Here is a 20,053-nt window from a genome sequence, read left to right as displayed (position 1 = left end):
TGCTGGTACGCGCGATCTCGTCGATCACATTCGGTTGCTTGTGGTAGTAATTGGCCAGGTTCAAGAGCAACCGCCGTGGCACGATTAACAGGTCCCGTAGCACCTCAGCAGTCAGTAAGTGTCGTCGGCGGCGAGTGGTCTAAATCTTGCTTGAGCCAACATAATTTCTTGATTCATTTTTAACCAAGAGAAGGTGGTAAGTATGATAGGAGTTTCACTATTCGTGTCACATACTGCTGCTAGCCAGTTGTGACGCATAAGCGTAAAAATAAGCAAAAACAGCCTTACTCGGCATTTCCTTGACCGTGACCACGAGGGTTACATAATAATTTCTAAACCACTACGCCTCACACGGCTCGCCAGTGCTGTAGGCGCGGTTGTTTCCGGCGCTAATGAGTCAGCACGTATCGACCCAACCGGGCGAATGACAAACGTGTACGGTGCGCTAAGGAATCGTGAGAACAAGTTTCGATGAAGGAAACTACAAATGGACATGGTGTGGTGCTGTGCTTATGCAATCCTGACCCTAGGGCGCTTCAGTGCAAAAATAGTGTACTTGTGATAGATCTACTTTTGAAACATACCGAGTTATTTAAAATACTTCATAATTGTGGAGTTGGGTTTTTTTTTGTCCTACGAACTTTAAGTAAAAAGATTCTGAAACCAACTTAAGCCTCAACAATATATTTCTTGCTCTTAACCTAACCCTTACAGATACACGCAACAGCTCAAGATGCCTCAGGCTGACACAGTTTTCCAGTCCCGCTCGGACGGTATCTCTGCCGAGGGTGTGCGCGACCAGTACGCCGATGGTAAGGCGGCCAAGGTGTGGGAAATTTTCATCGGTGACAAAAAGTCCCGCACGGAAAACTATCGCAATTTCTTGGTGGAAAAACTGCGCGAAAATGGAGTGCGTCGCATACTGGATGTCGCCTGCGGAACGGGTGTCGATTCGATCATGCTGCTGGAGGAAGGATTTGAAGTCGTTTCCATCGATGCGTCGGACAAGATGCTAAAGTATGCGCTGAAAGAACGCTGGAATCGCCGCAAGGAATCAAACTTTGATAAATGGGGTGAGTTGTTTGTGTCCATATTTCTTATTAATTAACGAAGTGTCCTATATTTTACTGTTCATTGCCGTTCCATCCACTTATTCCAGTTATTGAGGAGGCAAACTGGCTTACCCTATACGATGACATTAAGCATTTGCTGAACGGTGGGTTCGATGCGGTCATGTGCCTTGGTAACTCGTTCGCCCATCTGCTCGATAACTTTGGTGACCAGCGCGAACAGATCCAGGCCATTCGCAACTTTGAAAAGTGCGTCAAGCCCGGTGGTTTGCTGTTGATCGATCACCGCAACTACGACAATATCATGGACACTGGTGCAACGCCCGCCAAGTGCATTTACTACAATGTACGACGTAAAACATGTGCACACACACACACGCACGCACAGCGAGACTAACGTTCACTTTGACTTTACAGAGCAGTCACACGACGGACATCAAAACATCGGTACTGTACGTAGCCTCCAAACCAACGCTTGTCACACTGGACTACCAGATCAGCACGGGTAACGATGTCAGCGAGTTCCGGTTATCGTACTACCCGCACAAGCTGCGCGTGTTTGAAGAAATTCTGCAAACCATCTTCCGAGGCAACAAGCTGCACGAGATCTACGGCGACTTCAAGCCACTGACCGGCGTTGCCAATCCGGCCTTTTACATTCACGTCGTGCAGAAAGCTTCCTCCTAAGTACCCACCAAACCTGACCTGACCAACCTGTCCTGGCATTTGATTGGGCGCTTGAAGTGATCTATTGCGTGGGATCGGAGTAACTTCATTTTCTCGATCATAACAACGCGACGTTCAACATGTTTTCAGTGAAAAATCCAAAATAAAGTAACTCACCGAGTCGAGTACTGGTTATGCTATACCATAATCTGGCAAATGAAGGGTTTAGTAAATCAAGTGTGATGGAGTTCCCTCCCTTAGGGGCTACCGTTGACAGATACACTCGTGCGACTGGCTACCGAACATGTGGGAGCACTCGTTTGCCTTGCACTCGATAGCAATTATTAGTTTCAGCAGGGGGCTAAACGGAGTGCATTCATGATACCATGAATTTAGATCAATGTTGACGCGTATTTTTATCAATTTCTGCGTTATTCGGTCGTGATATAGACTATTTTTGATGCAACGATGCTTCTAATTAGTTACAAAAATGTAGCAAAAACTCAATTACATGGATGAGTTGCTCTTAACGTGTTCAATATACCTAGGGTATCGGCTGCTCTTGTACATAACATCATACATCACATTTAAGGCGTTTACCCTTACCGAAATTATGTATTACCTACGAATCAACTAACCTATTATACATTTGAAATATGTCAAAACTGAATGCGGTTTCATATACAGCTATTGAAAGCTTAAGATACGAAAAACTTTGGGTGACCCGGCGGTAGATGCGAAAGCGGCTTCGGTCTTCACACGGCAAGACCAGGGTTCAAGTCCCACTTATGTAAGGTGAGGACTAACTATCCCACTATTGCGGTATCAATAAGTCTACTAAGCCAGAAATGGCATGCATGATCTTAGAGGTCGTAAGGCCAAGAAAGAAGAAGATACAAAGAACTTCAACCCTTAAACATGGCAGGTTAGCTGATGAAAAGTTTTCTTATTCTTGTTGAAAGATCTTTCCCTGATTGATTCTGATCTTTCATTCGAATTACTCTTCTGAGTCTGGCTAATCAAGCTTCGCCTGCGTCTGTTTTTAACAGGCTGTCCATGTTTGATTAGCTCACAAAATACAATAAGTGAAACATGTTAGCATTTTACTAATCATAACACAAAATTCCACTAAAAGTTTATCTTTTCTTTAAATATATTTACTTTGAAAAAACATGATAGCCAATCAATCTTAAAAATCGTATCTAAATTGATGTTGTTTTTTTTTATAGAGTCCTCAACCTACCGAATGCAAATTAATTAGAAAGTAAATTAACCACCACAAGCAATCAAGCTAGCGATTGTCAGCGATCAAGACAGAAAACGGTCACTGAACCACTATGATGTATTTTTCATATCAGCTGCTCGATTCTTCCACCGATACTAATCCCAACCTAGGGTTCCTTTCATTTTTAAGATCTTATAAATTGAGGTTCGTCGCTTACCAGGCGGTTCAGTTCTTCAATAACCTTAGGAAAAGTGCGTTGTAAAATGTTTACCGTGATATCAGGTGTCTTTCCACAATCAACATAAGTGTTTTTCGCTTCAGACTGACGGTTGACAAGTGTTCAGTGTGTTATTGGGTGTAATAACTGCATAATTATGCCGGTCCAGTTAATGCTCGTGTACATTACCGTCTGTTTGGCGTTAACCATTTGGTTGTGTTTACGATGGAAGCGACGGAAGCTGTATGCCGCGGCGGCAACCATGGACGGACCACCGTGCCTGCCGTTTCTTGGCCATGCTTACCTTATCTTTGGCAAAAGAACTGGAGGTTCGTGTTTCGTATGTAATTATCTAAGAATTAATCAGTGATGTTCAGTGTTACAATCAGCTGAAATAAAAGGATAAAAATACCAGTCAAATAGTTCTCCGCTGAAAATATTTCAGAACATTAGTTTTAGAGTATAATAAGATTTTTGTATGTTTAACAGTTAATCGTGGATAATAGTTTTCTTTCATTTCCATCCCATCAGAATATATTATTCAAGTATTCGACAGATACGCTCCAAAATATAAGTCTCCAATCGCCATCTGGATGGGGCCTAAACTTATCGTCGCTTTCAAGGATAATCCCGATTACTTTCAAACGGTTATGAATTCTCCCCATCTGCTTAACAAAATGGATCAATATAACTTTTTTCGTGCTGAAAATGGTCTACTGACCGCACCAGGTAAAGGCATAAAAGATGTAGGTTAGCTATACTATACGCCACATAAAAAAAACGCCCATTTACTATAGAAAACGTCTGGAAAACAGAGAGGAAGCTACTAAACCGATCGTTCAGCCCGTTGATGCTATCCAGCTTTGTCGACAAATTCAATGAGAAAGACTTCACCTTGGTGGAAAACCTTCGTAAATTCGTCGGAAAGGGTGAAGTTAATGTACAAATATACATTGCCAAATGCACAATAGATGCGTTATTTGGTAAGTTTTGCTTAGATAAACGTTGGAGAAAAAACCTATCTATAACATGCCTATCCACAGGTAATGCGTTTGGTAAGGATCTCAATACTCAAGGGCACGATGGTGCCGATGAGTATCTGCGTTGCTTGGACACATTTCTGTCGCTGGTTTTTAAGCGTGTGCTGCACGTCGAACGCTATCTGGAGGGCATCTATCGTCTAACGACAGATTACCAAATCGAAACGAACTGTGTAAACATCATAAGAAACATGTCACTGGATCTGATGAAAGAGGTGAAAGAAAATTCGAAAGATTCTCGAAGCGTCACGGAGCAGGAAGCAGCGTACGAAGGCAAACCGGCACTTAATTTCGCCGATAGTCTTTCGAAATTGGCAAAACACAATCCATCGCTGACTGAGGATCACATCAAGGACCACATCGATACGATGATCATGGCTGGCCACGACACCACTGCTACGACCATTTCGAACATGTTGCTTATGCTTGCCATGCATCCGGAAGTGCAGGAGTTGGTTTATCAGGAGGTGATGTGTGTGTGCCCAGACAGCTCGAGCCCAGTAACGACGGAAGAGGCAAACAGTCTGGTGTACACTGAGATGGTGTGCAAAGAAACGATGCGATTGTTTCCAGTAGCTCCGGTGATTGGTAGAAAGTGTGTTGCCGATGTAAAGTTGGATGGTAAGAAGATGGCTTTTTTATGGTTAGAATTACCACCATAGAGCTACACGACCGGGTGTCAAGTCCCATCTGGGCCGTTCCATCATAGTGAGGACTGACTATCCAACTATGCGGTATCAATAAGTCTAGTAAGTCAGAATTGACAGACTTGACCTAAGAGATCGTTGGGCCAAGAAAGAAGAGCTAGACTAGATATACTTGTCTCATCTCTTCTAGTAGGTGCTAAATTTATTCACTAATATGACCAAAATGACTATCTACTTCAAAGCTAAGCTTTTTATTTCTAGATTCTTTTTCATGATTCCTTTCATTCTTTTGCAGATAAACACACTATCCCTGCTGGGTGCTGTGTAGCGTTGGGCATCTACCAGATACATCGTGACCCTTCCATCTGGGGACTTGAAGCAGATAAGTTCAATCCCGATCACTTTCTTCCCGAAAGAGTAGCAGAACGACACCCGTACGCCTATCTTCCTTTTAGCGGAGGACCAAGGAACTGCATTGGCATTCGGTACGCCTGGTTGTCCATGAAGATCATGATAGCCCACCTTGTACGCAACTATCGCTTCAAAACATCACTCAAAATGGAGGATCTCGTCTTAAAATTCGCAATCGTGCTTAGAATTACGAACGGGTGTCTACTAACGATTGAGGATCGGTAGACTAATGTTAATCTATCTAGCTCAGTTATTCACGTATTTTGTAAGTAATTATTGTTGTTAATGATATTAAAAAGATGAAAATACCGAAATGGTATTTATTTTTAGAAAGGTGTAATAAAATTAGTTTTAACTTACATTTTTTCAATCTTTTTTTTTTATTCATAAAGAACGGTCTGGCCGTATTGCTTAATTTTTTCAATCTTATCATACCTACAATCAAATACGTTTTAACCTAGCTTACCTACCATATGGAGCGAGTTCAGCGCACTGACAGCTCACACCAGGCCAAATGTCAACACTTGAAGGTAAATGGTTCTGCGTATGATGACTTTTCCTCCCTTTTACCATATTAACAGTCGCGTCTACGCCAATACAAGGATGCAAAACAAACATGGGATGTGAGCAGCGAAGGTCCTACATTGCTATAAATCAAATTCTACCTGCCATAATTTATAGTACAGGCGCACGACGAAACACCACCAATTCAACACTGGCTAGCACGCGCACAAGTAACAATCAACTGCCAACGCTACCACGAAGCTAATGAGCGGTTACATCCAGCTCCAGGTGTGATGAGCACCGAATGCATAGTTGTGGCACAAGACTACACGTTGCGCCGATGCGTTCTTTGCGTTGGGCTTTTTTTTCGTCACGTTTCTCCGCTCATTGACGGGATGGGTAACTTCCGCGTGTTTTCGCGATGCGCTTTGATAAACTCATTGAAAGTGCACGCTTTGCCATCCATCCAACGGCTAGTGCCGGCAAGTCATCGAAGCTACTGATAAATTAATCATATTCGCAATCGCAAAAAAAAACAAGACGATGACGAATGCCGATACGGACTAATATAGTAGCAGCTACTATTTTCACTACCTTTACCGTTAGAAAGCAGTACACGCGCGCATCGTTTTTCGATAACGTGCCGTTGTCGCGCGCCTTAACGTGGGAAAACGTGATTGTATCGTCCGCCCCGTGGAGCACACCGGGCACACGTTAGCCATCCAGAAACATGCTACAACTAATTGTGCTAACATCGCTGTTTGCTGTTCACATTATCGCAACTTTTCCAAGCCGTTCTAGATTTCCGCGTTGAAATTCACTTTTACCCTTGCACTCATCATTCTCCCAGCGCAATACGTAACAGAACTACTTTCAGTCGGACATCCACAAACAATTATAAGGCTTCGCAGCTATTGTGATGTGATGATTACAGCAATAATCGAAACACGGCAAGACAATTCGTCTCTAATAGCTTTCGGTGGAATTTGTGTGCTTTTCACAATTGGCAACTTTGTGGCCGGCGTGTCTCGGGATGAAAACTCGACCGGGAAGGCATTTTACACTACGCTTCATTGAGGTGTTCACCATGTTCGCTACACACTAGACACGCCGTTGTCTGGCAGAACAAACGTTTTACGTAAGTGAGCATTCTCACCGCAATGCTTCATGTGTTGTGACGGCGGTTTGGGACTGTTTGGAAAATACCTTGCATGTCAAAAAAAAATCGATTGAAATCAATAGAAAGAGCGTAGATATGTGAGGCGAAGGTGTGAATGTAGACAATTAGTGATGTTTGCTCTTGACCTGAAGCTCTTGATTTGAAGCTTTATACATGAGTCTCGCAATATAACATTTGCTCTTTAATATTGAGAGATACCTGGAAAAAATGGCAGACAAGACCTCTAGAACAGGAATCTGTTTCTAGCAGCCAACACAGCTCTCAGCTATTTAGAGATCCCGTAAAGTAGACCTAGACCGATACCAGTTACTTGCACCTAATAAGTAAATAGGTAATCTGTTACTTATCTCACCACCAAAGCATTATCTTTAAGTTTTTTTTTGTCAAATACAATGTCAGCAACTTACAATATCCAGACATAAACTGCATGTCCTCGAGGAAAGATTATAGTCGACCTCCGGTTAGAAATTCACCAACTGAGGATTGATCAATGTGCTTCCAGTACGTGCCATGGCCCACGATAGTAACACCAAGATACAGTAGGAGCTTACTGCCGGTTTTTCCCAGCAATCGGGTCACTTCGGTTCGGTGAAGCCCTTGTCGTGTGAAGCGAAGTTCCTATCCTTTATAGTAACTATCATCGACTACGAGTACGAGCGTGTCAACCTTGCACTCGATGGCAATTATTATTTTCACAGTGCTAAGCGGATCGCATTGAAGAGTGACGTTGAATGTAGATCAATACGCGCAACAACTCACTTTCATCACTGTTTTTCTTGAAGCGTTGCGTGTTTTTAGTAGGGGTTTTCGTCATCCAGTAATCAACGGGTGAACACAAATTTATTTTACATTTTTGCTTAAAAATTTATTTTATCAAACCTTAAGATAATGTTGTATTACTCTCTCTCTCTATCTCACCAACGTGAACGATTGCAATAGTCCAAGAGTACCTAGAGTCTACCTCCGAACGATACGAACCATGTGCTTGTTAGCAATCTTGAGCGTAATGTCGAGCTTTAACGTTAACTGGTCCATCGTGAGGTCCGTGGAAAACCTGTACGCCGCAAGTAAATGGCACAGCATTACCTTCATCGACATTAGCCCATACTTGTAGCCGATGCAGTTGCGCGGCCCTGCACTGAACGGAAGAAAACAGTACGGATGTCGGTGAGCGTGGCGTTCGGGCAGGAAGTTGTCCGGATCGAACGAGTTTGCCGCCGGCCCCCAGTGCATTTCGCTTCGCTGGACGTTAAAGATCCCTAGCACTACTGTCACGCCACTCGGGACGGTTGTCTTAGCTGTAGGGGAAAAATTGGAGCAAAGATAAAACGAGAAGCATTACAAATCTGCATTCCACATCGATTGGAATGCATATTACAAATCTTCGTATCTTCCGTGCACTGGCGGGCAATGATAGGGCCAACGGGAAAGAGGCGCATCGTTTCCTTCAGCACCATCTCCATGTACGTTAGACGGGAAAGATGTTCGTTTTCGATCTCACCGATCGAACCGTCCAGCATTGCCACCATCTCCTCGTACACACGCTGCTGCACGTCTTGATGAATGGCCAGCATCAGAACGACGTGGGACAGCGTTAATGCGGACGTTTCGTTTCCACCCAGTATGATCGTATCGATTTCATCTCTGATAGCTTGCTCATCAAACACGTCCGTTTCCTTGGCGAGTCTAAACAGTTGGTCGATGTAGATTTGAGGTTTGCGATATTCATCTGTCGGTAGCTTTTCGTCTGGCTTGGAGGACTGTAGCGTCGCACGATTCCTTATTGCTGCAAGTTCGTCACTTTTCAAGGCAAGCACACGGCGCGACATTTTATAGGCGGTTGCGTAACATTGCTGCTGAACTTTGTAGTAGGACGTTAAGCGATAGATCCACTCTGGATGCAGCCATACCTTGTACAGTCGATGGTTTAACAGTTCCGATGCTCTTCGAAAGTAAATGGGAGAGATATACAAATGCTCTTATTAGAGGAGTAACACTCTAACTTGCACTGGAATTCTACCTTTCAATTGCGTTGATATATTCATCACCTTGCTCATTCTGAAGGTTCATGTTAGTGCCCAGTGTTGTAGCTAGATAGAAATCAATAAATCACAACATATCACACTCATCTTCAAACACACCAAACTACTCTTACCACAAACCATATCCAGCGTACACTTCGCTATGTACTCATACACATTGAAAAGCTTCTTGTCATCGACATGCGCCGCCAGTTGATCTACCAACACGACACTTTTTGCGTTGAAAATCGACACAAAACTTGCCAATATTTTTGCATTAAAGCAGGGACTAAGATGCTTACGGTGCACTCGCCAAATGCTGGCCGGCGCAGAAAACAGTCCCGTTTCACACTGGAAAAATCTGTACACGTCTGCCTTCTCGAGACAGCTCGACGAGTTCAGCACCGTCTGCAGATCGTCTGCATTATCAATAAACACAAACAACTTCGGACCAAGCCAAATACGGCAGGGCGATTGATAGCTTTTGCTAATGTCGAGTATACACCGAAACTGTTCCTCCGTACTCTTGCCCAGGAAAAGATGCGCACTACCGATTAAAGGATAATCACGAGGACCATCCAAATCAGTGGATAGTTTGTAATGTTTCCACCTTCGCAATCGCCCCACTATCCAACACAGCACCGATAAAGCGAACGCCACTATCACAAACGCTAACGACACAAACATCCTCGAATGAAAAGAGGAATCGGATCTTGGGACCGAACGGGACTATCAGGCCAACAGCACAATCAAAGTCACACTAAACAGTGACACCCAATTTGTCGTGGCTTTTATAAGACGACGCATTTTTTTACGACTCATAAAGTTCCCGGAAATCATCCACACAGCTGCAGTGTTAAGTTGCTGGTTCTAGCTATCCCTTAGGGTATCGGCGAGATGGTTCGGGAGTGATCAGGCAATTTAGCCGAGTCTATTTAGCCATAGCATTCTGTCCACTCATGCATTCTTATTGGGCGGCTAAAAGCTTCTCCATCAAGTTGCAATTAACACCATTCAGGTGAAATGTTGCACTGTCGGCCAGTCGGAAAATGCACTTTTGTGCATTCGTTACACTGATGAACATACATTTTTTCATTCATACATTAAATATTACAAAACATTTCAAATTTAATTATTTTTTTGTCTTGCTATTCATTAATATTAGTAATAAAGATACAGCTACAAACCTGATACCGTAAGCAGATTAAAAAGGAGATATCGGATTGATCTGTCATCTACCAACTTTCACTTTCATTCGACGACTCCGCCTCATTGGCCAATGAAATGACAGTTTTTGTGGAACAAGCCCTCAAACGAACAATTTGTGGCATGTGTTTGTAAACAACATGCATAAACTAAATAGGAACGCTTTGTAAATTATACATTCTACACATGCTTACCGGCACGTGCTTCTGCTTAACCATCCGCACAAATTGTAACTGCTTTCTAAACATATCATTTATCTTATCAACACATACTTTGAGGAGAAATTGCGCTTCCTCCAAAACAATGAGTCAGGGTAAATTTGATTAAAGATTGCAGTGGTATGATCGTGAGAAACTGCTCGCATAAATATGAAAAACGCGTTGTGCAGTGAAATATATACAGTGATTCTTTTTTTAAATAATATTCGCTTTTCCTTAAAGCATTTAAATAAAATATTTTTTCAAACTTGTAAACTTCACTTTATCAATAGAGAGTACTGTAACGGCTACCTTTATACATCCTCACAATTTCTAAAAATCGTAAAAGATTACCACACAACGAAAAAACCGCAAGCAATTAACAGCATCAATGTCGCATCTATTCGCTGTAAAGTTTTATATTGCCAGCTTGATTTATGTTCTGTTTACAATCCTTCAGCAGTTCGAGCAGCATGCAGAAGGTGTGAGATGTCCATATTGATTGACAAAAGTAATTAACTATAAAATTTACTATTGAAGGATACAATTTGCTTGCGTACCTGTAAGATTGTAAGTTGGTTCGATTAGCGTACTGTGGAGCATTGAATCATTGACCTTCAACCTTTAGAAGTATCAACATTGAACAGTATCATTTTGACTTGATGCTTATACATCAACCAAACATTAAAGTGAAACTGCCACTAGCCCTTTTGGAGAGCGCATATTAAGATGTGTACAAATTAATGAGAAGATGATAGTGATCGAATTCAATCGACGCTTTTCAGCAAATGTGTCTAACACCCTGCACACCGTCTTTCTAGAAAACGCTCCGCTGATTCGCTTACACCACTTGCCTTCCTTAATTCGTTTGCGAAGAATTTCTTCCATTGTGTTGGCGGGTGCATTTTATTACTTGTGTGATTCCTCCCTAATTAACGGCCAACGTTTGCATATCAGTGAGCAGCCAACCAAGCCGATCTAGCCAACTGGCCGAGACAGAGCGAGAATAGAATTTAGCGTTTGCTCGGCTAAAGTTATTAAATCGTGCTTCCAGTGCTCGTAGCATTGTCGCACGCCTACCCTGTTTCCCTGGGCCAATGTAAAAGTGTACGATTCCGTAGCCCCGGATGCTATCACATTGAAATGCATCGCGGATCAGCTGACGCAGTCGCGAAAACCACACACACTCGGCGGCGGCGGCGACCCGTATTACGGGCCGTACAGATCGCAGTGAGAGCTTCCTTCCATTTCCAGGGTTCTATAAATTGAGGTTCGTCGCCGTCCACGCGGCTCAGTTCTTTGTGAGCCTTAGCAGGCGTGCGTGCGCATGGTGATCGGTCCAGCAGCAGCAGCAGCATCGGTGTGCATAGTGCTACGTTCCTAATCGGTGTGTGCGGTTTCGCGAAACGTGCTTGACCAGAAGTGGTTCGGTGTTCATGGTTGTTTTCGGTACACCAGCAGCATAGATATGGCACTGCAGTTGTTGCTGTTGTACATTATTGTGGCATTGGCATTGGCCACCTTGGTGTGCGTGCGATGGAAGCGACGGAAGCTGTATGCAGCGGCGGCCACCATGGATGGGCCACCGTGTTTGCCACTCGTTGGTCATGTGTATCTAATCTTCGGCAAAAGAAGTGGAGGTGCGTGTGCTTGTGTGTGTCATTTGTATCGGCAACCATATTTATACCAAGTTTAGCTAAATGAAATTGTGTGTATGTGCTTATGTGAAAGTGTGTATGTTGAGGCGTGGAATAATACTAGTCAATTAGTATCAGCTCAATACAAAATATCTTTCAAGTGTTTCATTCCAAAAAAACATAAAATAAATGAAAAATAAGGGATTTTTCAACAAATCAAATTTTAAAAACGTTCTACAAAGTGAAGACAACTCATAAGGACCTTTTTTTTCATGGAAAAAAAGTTTCCAACAACATATTAAAGCTCATTCTCATCCTATATTTTACAAACAATCTAATTAAAATTTTGCTCAAGACACTTATTCGAATATTGGTGATAATAAACCGTAAGCAACCAAAACTAAGTGAAAAAGAAAACCAAATACGTATTGAAGTGTAAATTTCATGCAAATACTTCATTTAGTTTTTCGCTTTTTTTCTCAGTGTATATTTAGTGATAAAAAGCTTTTTCTAGCTGCTGTAACCATTTATTCCCTTTCTAACGAAACCATATAGAACTCCAATTTAATAATGTTCGCGTTAAAATTATTGCATGCAAGGAAAATTAAACATAAATTTATGCATATTTGCCGAAAAAGCAGGTTTCCGTAAATATTAAAGTGGAAAAGAAATCCCTTTATAAGGCCAATGATGGTGATCAACGATCTCTCATGTTCCGTCATTGATAAAAAAGTGAAATTACAAGTGGACATATGTACACAAGAATAACGTCAGGTCTCAGACATCTGCAGACCCGCTTCAAGGGCTTACTTTGGAAAATGTTACACCTATAAAAGCCTTCTTTTGCCATAATGTAGATATGTAGAAAAAATATGCATAATGTAGATAGGTAAATAGGATTTTACCTATGAAGTCAAGTCACACAGAAATATTAGCGCTTCGTTACCTCGTTAGCAACCAACAAAAACCAAGTAATGCACTGCGATGTAGTCTACAAGAGATCTATTCCATTTTGTGATATTTGCAGAAGACATTTTGCAAGTATTGGATCGATACGCTCCCAGGTATAAGTCTCCGATCGGTATTTGGATGGGACCACAGTTGATCGTTGGCATCAAGGACAATCCCGATTACTTCCAAACGGTTATGAATTCTCCCCACATGCTTAACAAGATGGACCAGTACAACTTTTTCCGGATCATTAATGGTCTTTTTGCTGCTCCAGGTAATCGTAATAGCCGTGTGGAGATGCAAATCCTAAGACGAAAATACTCATAACTAATCTTTTCTCAGATCACGCCTGGAAAAGTGAGAGAAAGCTGCTCAACCGATCGTTCAGCCCGATGATGTTGTCCAGCTTTGTCGATACCTTTAACGATAAAGACTTCATTATGGTGGAAAACCTTCGTAAATTTGTTGGTAACGGGGAAATCGATCTACATTTGTACATTGCTAAATGTACCATCGACTCTATATTTGGTACGTCCAAACGATCAGGCGTAAGGATAGCATAATAAGCTCAGATTTTTTATGCCCACAGGAACTGCTTTCGGTAAGGATCTCAACACACAAGGACATGACGGTGCCGATGAGTATCTGCATTGCTTGGACACATTTTTCTCGCTCGTGTTCAAGCGTATGCTTCACGTAGAACGCTATCCTGAGAAAATCTATCGCCTCACGAAAGACTATGAGAGTGAATCCCACTGTGTAAACATCATCAGAAGCATGTCACTCGATCTGATGAAAGAGCTGAAGGAAAAATCGAAACAGACTAAAGCTACATCGAAGGAGGAAGCGTTCGGAAGCAAACCGGCACTTAATTTTGCTGAAAATCTCTTCGAACTAGCAGAGCACAATCCTTCCTTAACTGACGACCATATCAAGGATCATGTGGATACGATGATTGTTGCTGGTCACGATACAACCGCCACTACTATGTCGAATTTGTTGCTCATGCTTGCCATGCATCCGGAGGTGCAGGAAATGGTCTACCAGGAGGTGATGAGTGTGTGTCCGGACAAAACTAAACCGGTAACGATGGAGGATGCAAACAATCTTGTCTACACCGAGATGGTGTGCAAGGAAACGATGCGCCTCTTTCCCGTGGGTCCTTTAATTGGGAGAAAATGCGTTGCGGACGTCAAATTGGATGGTAAGCGATGAGTTCATTACTTCATAGCTAAGTCATTTAAAGTAATACTCTTCAACATCTTCTAGACAAGCACACGATTCCGGCGGGCTGCTGTGTGGCACTCGGCATCTACCAGATACATCGTGACCCTTCCATTTGGGGTCCTGAGTCGGACAAGTTCAACCCCGATCACTTCCTTCCGGAAAAGGTAGCAGAAAGACACCCGTATGCATATCTTCCGTTCAGTGGAGGACCGCGGAACTGTATCGGTATCCGATATGCCTGGCTGTCGATGAAGATTCTTATTGCTCACCTCGTACGAAACTATCGCTTTAAAACTTCGCTCAAGATGGAGGATCTAGCTATTAAGTTCGCTATTATACTTAGAATCACAAACGGGTGTCTTGTGTCGATAGAGGATCGCAGTTGTAGTCCCGTGTAATGTCTAAATAATTCTACTGAAAACTGTTCAAAGTTTTCATCCATAAGACTTTACTAAAATAGTTTGATTAAGGCACAGTTCCATGCTACAGAGCCGCAGTGTGAAAATTCCTTGTCTACGAGTACTGGGTTCTTGAAAAGACACATTCCGCTAAGATAAAATATAAGCTATAAAACTATAAAGTATGTTTCTAACTTGCACCGGTTTTGGCTCCTAAAAAAATGTGAACTATGCGAAAGTATTATATTTATCTTTGGTTAAGCCACTTTTTGTTTATTAATGAAGGACGGCCGGGCAGTATTCCTGCAAGCTACTTTAAACAAGCATAGATTTTATTGGATATTGCATCTAACAATCCAGTTCTTGAACTCGTTGCGAAAATTCAAAACATATGGTGAAAAAAATTGCTTTAAAAAATTACATACATTCAAATAAAAGTTATCTTACTTTTTAGCATCAGAAATATGGTTTTATTAATTCAACTCTAATTTATAAAAACTTTAAGCTTTAACTTTTGTTGCGTAAATTTCAGGACCAGGAGTTTAAATCCCATCCAGACCGCCTTCCTGTACGAAGGGCTGACTTCTTTGCTACGGATAATTCAAGTCACGGAAAATCACAAATGGCAGGCTGAGACCTCTCGAGGTTGTAGTGCCAATGAAGAAGAAGGTATTGTATATATTTTATTTTTGTGTTTAGAATTAAGGCTTAGTGCCGTATGGTCAGCTGTTGACTTTGGATTGGAAAAAAACCGTAACTATTGAAGCTATATTACAGTGTGCTGTAATTGTGTAAAAATAGTACTCCTCTGCTCATTGCACCAGGAATAGCTCGATCAATCCAAACCTGTGTTTAAATGGGATCATGGATGGCACTTATCATTATCGGCGCAATTGAGAACCTACCATCATTGTGGTTGAGCTATTTCTTTACAGTATAGTGCACAGCTTTGCTGTATACGAAGCTACATTTATTTTCTTAGAAATCCCCAGAAATATTCATATGTTCACTGTAATTCCCTGACTTGTAACCATCTGTTAACTTAAAGAATATCATTTGAGGTAAGACCCTTATATTATAATTTCCGAGGATAACGAATTGATTTGTATTATCGTTCTCATCTAAACACGCCGTAGAGCTTGTCACGATTGTACCATGCAATACCTGCAGGAATGCTGTCTAAAAGAAGGGACGATCGTAAATCCAACCACATACTGAATTAAATATAGATTCATGAGAAATTAATGTACTTTTAGAAATTCCTCCATTTTTAAGTTCACAAAGCTTAGGCATAATAGAGCACTGTATGAATGAGAGAAGGCGCGAGAGTATAGTTTCGTTCAGGAAGACAGACGAATAAAAAAATGGCTTAGAGGTTGCGCTCTGGTGTCAAACACTCCACAGGTCCGTAATAAAATCCCATTTGAACTGTTCTCCAGCACTCACAACTGAATATTGAGCCACAGGGCAAAACAAGCCTTGAAAACCAGAAAAGCCATGCCAAGCCCTCGCCATGTGTTATTGGAAAGGAAGAAAAAAGTGAAACTCAAATCACCATTGAAATTCTCTCTTGATTGATTGATAAAATTATTACATTTTTTCTAGAGACGTTGATGCGTAACAGACTCAAACATCCCCCCCCCCCCCTCGGTTGTACAATTAATCTCCAACGCATAACAGTTATCAAATGAGTGATTTACATCATTGATGTAATTGCTTCCATCGTGTGATAAGAACCGCTTCATAGAACAATGCAGGTTATTATACCTCACTCTATCCAGCTAATACGTAATGTTCCTCTCTATGTTGTTCATGCCTATGTATCGATGACTGCATAAAAAACGAACCAGGTTCCACCAACCTCCAACAGGCAAAAAACCGTGGTTGACCGTACTTTTTATATGCGTTACTATAGCTCGGTTACTTTTCGAACAAATACCTACCAGATACAATGGTCACACCTCAACTTTCACGTGATATCTCCAACAAGCCACAGTAAAACGTATACCTTTCTGGATACTTTTGGTAATGGATATGTATTAAAATGTGCCAACTATATCTACTGTAAATTACGCTAATAATCTATCCTAAAGCTAAGAGTGTTTTTGATCGTAGTACTTTATAAATTAAACAACCGTTTCGCAATGTGCTAGTTACAAACAATGGATAACGGTTGAGCTCAACACGCCAACCATAGTATCTAAGACAATAATTCGACATCGTCCCTTTCAAAAGTTGTTTGTGTTCCAGCTACAATTGTCTTAGGGAATAACGCTCAAACATTTCACCGTTCCCAGTACTGTGAGTTTCAGTCCTTGTTTGGCAGCATACGCCCCGTAGATAACTGCCTGTATCAGGCCGAATTTTAAACCAACTACATCACGCAGATCTGTACTCAGTGGCGAGTGTAACGGTAAGCATACTAATCTTTTGCAGGGGGCCCAAACTGAGGAAGGCCCCAAAATGAAACGGACCTCGTACTGAAGCCTCCGAGTACAAGGCTCCGTACTGAGGCATAAATATCTTCGAAATTCTAGAGGATTTGCTGCTGGAATAATTGATTCGAGCTTGGGGCCCTGACCTAGCTTTCAGTTTTCGCACATGTTTTAACTGACAGTTAGTGCGTCCGCAGCATCCCGCTTATTTTGCTCATTTTTTGGTGCGGAACTTTTATAATATTGTATCATAAAAAGGCAATGTTACTATGTGCTAAATGAATTGAAACGATTTCAAAGTGGTGATGAGCAACGAAAGGAAATAAGAAAAAAGTGATGGAAACGATAGTACAAAATGCATACGTTTGTTAGAGTGGCCTCATGCTCGAATAATTCTAATTCAATCGCAAGCGTGGATAATATCTCACAATTTATCTATGACGATTTTGCATCGAACATACCCAGGGATCGAAATGCGTCGAATGGGCAATGGAGAACACTGAATCTACAAATGATGAGCTAAACAAAAATGTGCAAAAACTGAACTAACTGTTTGTTTTGTAAGGCGGCGTATTAAACTTATTTTACCACGTAACCGATTAGTCAGTCTTTTCTACTGGGAAACTGTCCAGATGGGATTTTGGCACTAGTCAGCCGGGACCTGCGCCTTACCACTACCCCAACGGGCCTCCCTACGTTTTATTTTTTATTTTTAAATAATGTTTATTAAAAACTTATTAAGAACCTATTCATCATGTTTGCTTAGGGCCCCGGCACTCATAAATACGCCACTGGCTACGCCACTGTCCGAGGTGTTGCTGCCCACCAGTTTCTGCTCATCTGGTTTGCAGTCGTAATCGTTATTGTTATTGTTCACGCAGTTCATTTTATCGCCACACCGGCCGGAGACAGTGGGCAATGTGGTGGTAGGTGAGATCTGATCGTTCCGATTACATCCGTCGTGCCGTTGCAGGTCCCCATCGATACCGTTGCTATCGTCCGGCAGGGAAAGCCTCGGTATTCGCTCGGTCAGTGTTTGAACGGCTTGACGATCGTGCACTTCGCTGAAGATGTCGATAAGATTGTTGATCCCGATCAGATATCCGTCCTCGTGATTGCCCACCTTCCACTTGCTGTCATGCGTTATTGCCACCGTCTCCGGGAGTGCGACCGTTTTGGCAAAGTCAATCAACCATACGCTCGCCTTGTGCCGGTCGTGAACGAACAGCAGGGAGCTGCCTATCACCTCGTGACTTTTGAAAAACTCCGAATATTCCAGCGTTGCCCGGATTGCCTTTAGTCGCTGAATATATTTAGGCTGAAAAGCATAAGAAAACATGAAAATAACAGTAGCCTCAGTTAGGTACACAGCTAGCAAAGCTTACCATAGCATGAGGAAATCCGTCGGTGAATTCGCGGAACGCTTCACATATTTGGTCCCGCGATTTGGTCGTTTTGAAATCCTTCGAACTCGTTCCATCGCTCTTTTTAATGCCCTATTGAGTAGATATGTGACATAAGAATCTTCAGCTTGCTCTAGGGGTTTTTTAACAAGCAGCAGCATATTAATGCATCTCCCCACATCTACGTGTCTTATATTGAAATAAGCTAAACATGGTTATAGGTTACGAAATAATTTTACTTAACAGTACAAAAGCTCTCAGAAATTTGAATTCACTACCATATGCGTAAATTTTCAATGGTCCGTCCGGTTAACTGGAGAACTGTTTCTGTGTTTGTGATATTCAACTTCACAAACAGTAATAAGCTATTTTCTATCCACCAGTTCCATGTCTTTAACTGTCATTTCGATACAAACGTGATCGATATGATCAGGTAGCTTAACAACATCTAGCACTCAGAATCAAACAAAACTGTTCACATCCTGGTTCAGTGAGACCGGGTTTCCCTAGCTGCTTCAAACACTGGCTTGATTGATTAGTAACGCTAGCATACCTCTATTCGAAATCCGAGCGTAGACGTACTGGAAATGGTTTCCCTCCACACCATGTAGCGTGGCTTGGTGACACCTTTAGCACGGTGCTCCTCCTCAGTGGGGGCATTTTGATCGATTTGTATCATTTTTTCATACATGTCCTACAAATAAAAACGAAGCATTAAGTTGAAGCAGCGTTCGTAGACTCGAAAACAGGTGTAAATCATACTTTTCGAAGTTTCGGCTTCTCTTTGGCTTTCGACAGTTCCTCCTCCAGATAGGTTCTAACGCCTATTTTACAGTCCATAACGCACGGCTGATAGAAGTCGCTGAGTAAATCCTGCAGCTGGATATATGTAGCTAGACATCGTGAATAGTTAAGAGTTAAGGAAACGTACATATTCTTGAAGTGCAATCAACATCTAAACTGATATTTCTTCATATTTGGGCTGTTAAAATCCATTACTTCAACTAAAGAATGATGAGTGATTGGGAAAATTGAATCAAAGATTCTACAAAATCTATCACAAGCGAACCTTAACCTGTAAGGTGAGGTTCCTTAAGAAGGCTTAACCTTAATTTTGAGGGTGTTTTTGTCAACTTTGAGAATCTTCAAAAATATACAACCCAATATTAAACGCTTTAAAAAAGGATACATTCTCCATCTTCACTGTTGACCTGACCCTTGTACTCTGGTACGTAAGGTCTCAAGACATCCTTCATCAGAACCTATGAGATAGCAATAGATGAAAGAAGTATTTAGAAAATCACCCCTGCCATCACATCGTCCAATGTGAGCAAGCCGCTCCTCACTCACCTTAAAACATTTTTCCTCTTTGGGACACAACTTCTTGAGCACCGTTCCTTGGTCCGGTCCGGCTTTGAAGTTTCCTTGATGTCCAGCTAGCTGCACCCAAGGGTAACGCTGCTTTTTGTACGTCTGGAAGAACGGGGTCCACTGAACGATGTTGCGTAACTTACGCCATCCAGACGGCTGTGTTGAATCGGGAGAAAAAGCAGAAACGAAGGTGTCAAATCATTTATCAATGCCACAGATCTATTCCATTTGTTGGTTTATGTAATAG

The 20,053-nt window shown here is 41.9% G+C and overlaps 5 protein-coding genes across 12 annotated transcripts in view; 3 read left to right on the top strand and 2 right to left on the bottom strand.

Moving 5' to 3' along the window:
* The first annotated feature begins 41 nt into the window (after positions 1-41).
* LOC118504598 (glycine N-methyltransferase) lies at positions 42-1,957 on the top strand. Its single transcript, XM_036039263.1, has 4 exons — positions 42-196; positions 715-1,073; positions 1,160-1,416; positions 1,488-1,957. Exons 2-4 carry the CDS (start codon positions 734-736, stop codon positions 1,755-1,757), a joined length of 867 nt encoding a protein of 288 aa, XP_035895156.1. The 5' UTR covers positions 42-196; positions 715-733; the 3' UTR covers positions 1,758-1,957.
* Positions 1,958-2,110: 153 nt separating this feature from the next.
* LOC118504592 (cytochrome P450 4C1-like) lies at positions 2,111-5,568 on the top strand. Of its 3 annotated transcripts, XM_036039254.1 has the most exons (5): positions 2,111-3,507; positions 3,710-3,907; positions 3,976-4,161; positions 4,222-4,839; positions 5,161-5,567. In XM_036039254.1, exons 1-5 carry the CDS (start codon positions 3,336-3,338, stop codon positions 5,499-5,501), a joined length of 1,515 nt encoding a protein of 504 aa, XP_035895147.1. In that variant the 5' UTR covers positions 2,111-3,335; the 3' UTR covers positions 5,502-5,567. The 3 variants fall into 3 exon arrangements, with proteins under 3 accessions (XP_035895147.1, XP_035895146.1, XP_035895145.1); XM_036039253.1 differs by having other exon boundaries at positions 3,725-3,907; positions 3,976-4,839; positions 5,161-5,568; XM_036039252.1 differs by having other exon boundaries at positions 3,976-4,839; positions 5,161-5,568.
* A 2,231-nt stretch (positions 5,569-7,799) lies between these two features.
* Positions 7,800-9,747, bottom strand: LOC118504595 (probable cytochrome P450 313b1). Its single transcript, XM_036039256.1, has 4 exons — positions 9,116-9,747; positions 8,981-9,050; positions 8,339-8,904; positions 7,800-8,258 (listed from the first exon to the last, which is right to left on the bottom strand). Exons 1-4 carry the CDS (start codon positions 9,666-9,668, stop codon positions 7,918-7,920), a joined length of 1,530 nt encoding a protein of 509 aa, XP_035895149.1. The 5' UTR covers positions 9,669-9,747; the 3' UTR covers positions 7,800-7,917.
* Positions 9,748-11,598: 1,851 nt separating this feature from the next.
* Positions 11,599-16,810, top strand: LOC118504587 (cytochrome P450 4C1-like). Its single transcript, XM_036039242.1, has 5 exons — positions 11,599-12,024; positions 13,049-13,246; positions 13,315-13,500; positions 13,562-14,176; positions 14,242-16,810. Exons 1-5 carry the CDS (start codon positions 11,853-11,855, stop codon positions 14,595-14,597), a joined length of 1,527 nt encoding a protein of 508 aa, XP_035895135.1. The 5' UTR covers positions 11,599-11,852; the 3' UTR covers positions 14,598-16,810.
* Positions 16,615-20,053, bottom strand: part of LOC118504586 (inositol-trisphosphate 3-kinase A-like) — a 29,715-nt gene continuing 26,276 nt past the window's right edge. For all 6 annotated transcript variants that reach the window (XM_036039241.1, XM_036039240.1, XM_036039237.1 and 3 more), the window contains exons 3-8: positions 19,786-19,962; positions 19,625-19,697; positions 19,198-19,328; positions 18,989-19,129; positions 18,418-18,528; positions 16,615-18,350 (exon numbers count right to left, since the gene is read on the bottom strand). In XM_036039241.1, coding sequence (XP_035895134.1) covers positions 17,778-18,350; positions 18,418-18,528; positions 18,989-19,129; positions 19,198-19,328; positions 19,625-19,697; positions 19,786-19,962 — 1,206 coding nt within the window. In that variant the 3' untranslated portion in view covers positions 16,615-17,777. The remainder of the gene's footprint in view (positions 18,351-18,417; positions 18,529-18,988; positions 19,130-19,197; positions 19,329-19,624; positions 19,698-19,785; positions 19,963-20,053) is intronic.

Source organism: Anopheles stephensi, chromosome 2, assembly GCF_013141755.1.
Source record: "Anopheles stephensi strain Indian chromosome 2, UCI_ANSTEP_V1.0, whole genome shotgun sequence".
Taxonomy (NCBI): domain Eukaryota; kingdom Metazoa; phylum Arthropoda; class Insecta; order Diptera; family Culicidae; genus Anopheles; species Anopheles stephensi.
The sequence above is the reverse complement of the archived record's forward strand: the minus strand, read 5'-3'. Positions and strand labels throughout refer to the sequence as shown.

Bases quoted from the DNA above. Each gene is read 5' to 3' on its own strand.
- LOC118504592 (XM_036039252.1), top strand. From the start codon at position 3,336: ATGCCGGTCCAGTTAATGCTCGTGTACATTACCGTCTGTTTGGCGTTA. The intron at 3,508-3,709 runs GTTCGTGTTTCG...CCATCCCATCAG, and splicing joins CTTTGGCAAAAGAACTGGAG to AATATATTATTCAAGTATTC. The intron at 3,908-3,975 runs GTAAAGGCATAA...CATTTACTATAG, and splicing joins TGGTCTACTGACCGCACCAG to AAAACGTCTGGAAAACAGAG.
- LOC118504595 (XM_036039256.1), bottom strand. From the start codon at position 9,668: ATGTTTGTGTCGTTAGCGTTTGTGATAGTGGCGTTCGCTTTATCGGTG. The intron at 9,051-9,115 runs GTAAGAGTAGTT...ATTTCTATCTAG, and splicing joins TACGCTGGATATGGTTTGTG to CTACAACACTGGGCACTAAC. The intron at 8,259-8,338 runs GTAATATGCATT...TTTCCCCTACAG, and splicing joins CACGGAAGATACGAAGATTT to CTAAGACAACCGTCCCGAGT.
- LOC118504598 (XM_036039263.1), top strand. From the start codon at position 734: ATGCCTCAGGCTGACACAGTTTTCCAGTCCCGCTCGGACGGTATCTCT. The intron at 1,074-1,159 runs GTGAGTTGTTTG...CACTTATTCCAG, and splicing joins ATCAAACTTTGATAAATGGG to TTATTGAGGAGGCAAACTGG. The intron at 1,417-1,487 runs GTACGACGTAAA...TTGACTTTACAG, and splicing joins CCAAGTGCATTTACTACAAT to AGCAGTCACACGACGGACAT.
- LOC118504587 (XM_036039242.1), top strand. From the start codon at position 11,853: ATGGCACTGCAGTTGTTGCTGTTGTACATTATTGTGGCATTGGCATTG. The intron at 13,501-13,561 runs GTACGTCCAAAC...TTATGCCCACAG, and splicing joins TACCATCGACTCTATATTTG to GAACTGCTTTCGGTAAGGAT. The intron at 14,177-14,241 runs GTAAGCGATGAG...AACATCTTCTAG, and splicing joins TGCGGACGTCAAATTGGATG to ACAAGCACACGATTCCGGCG.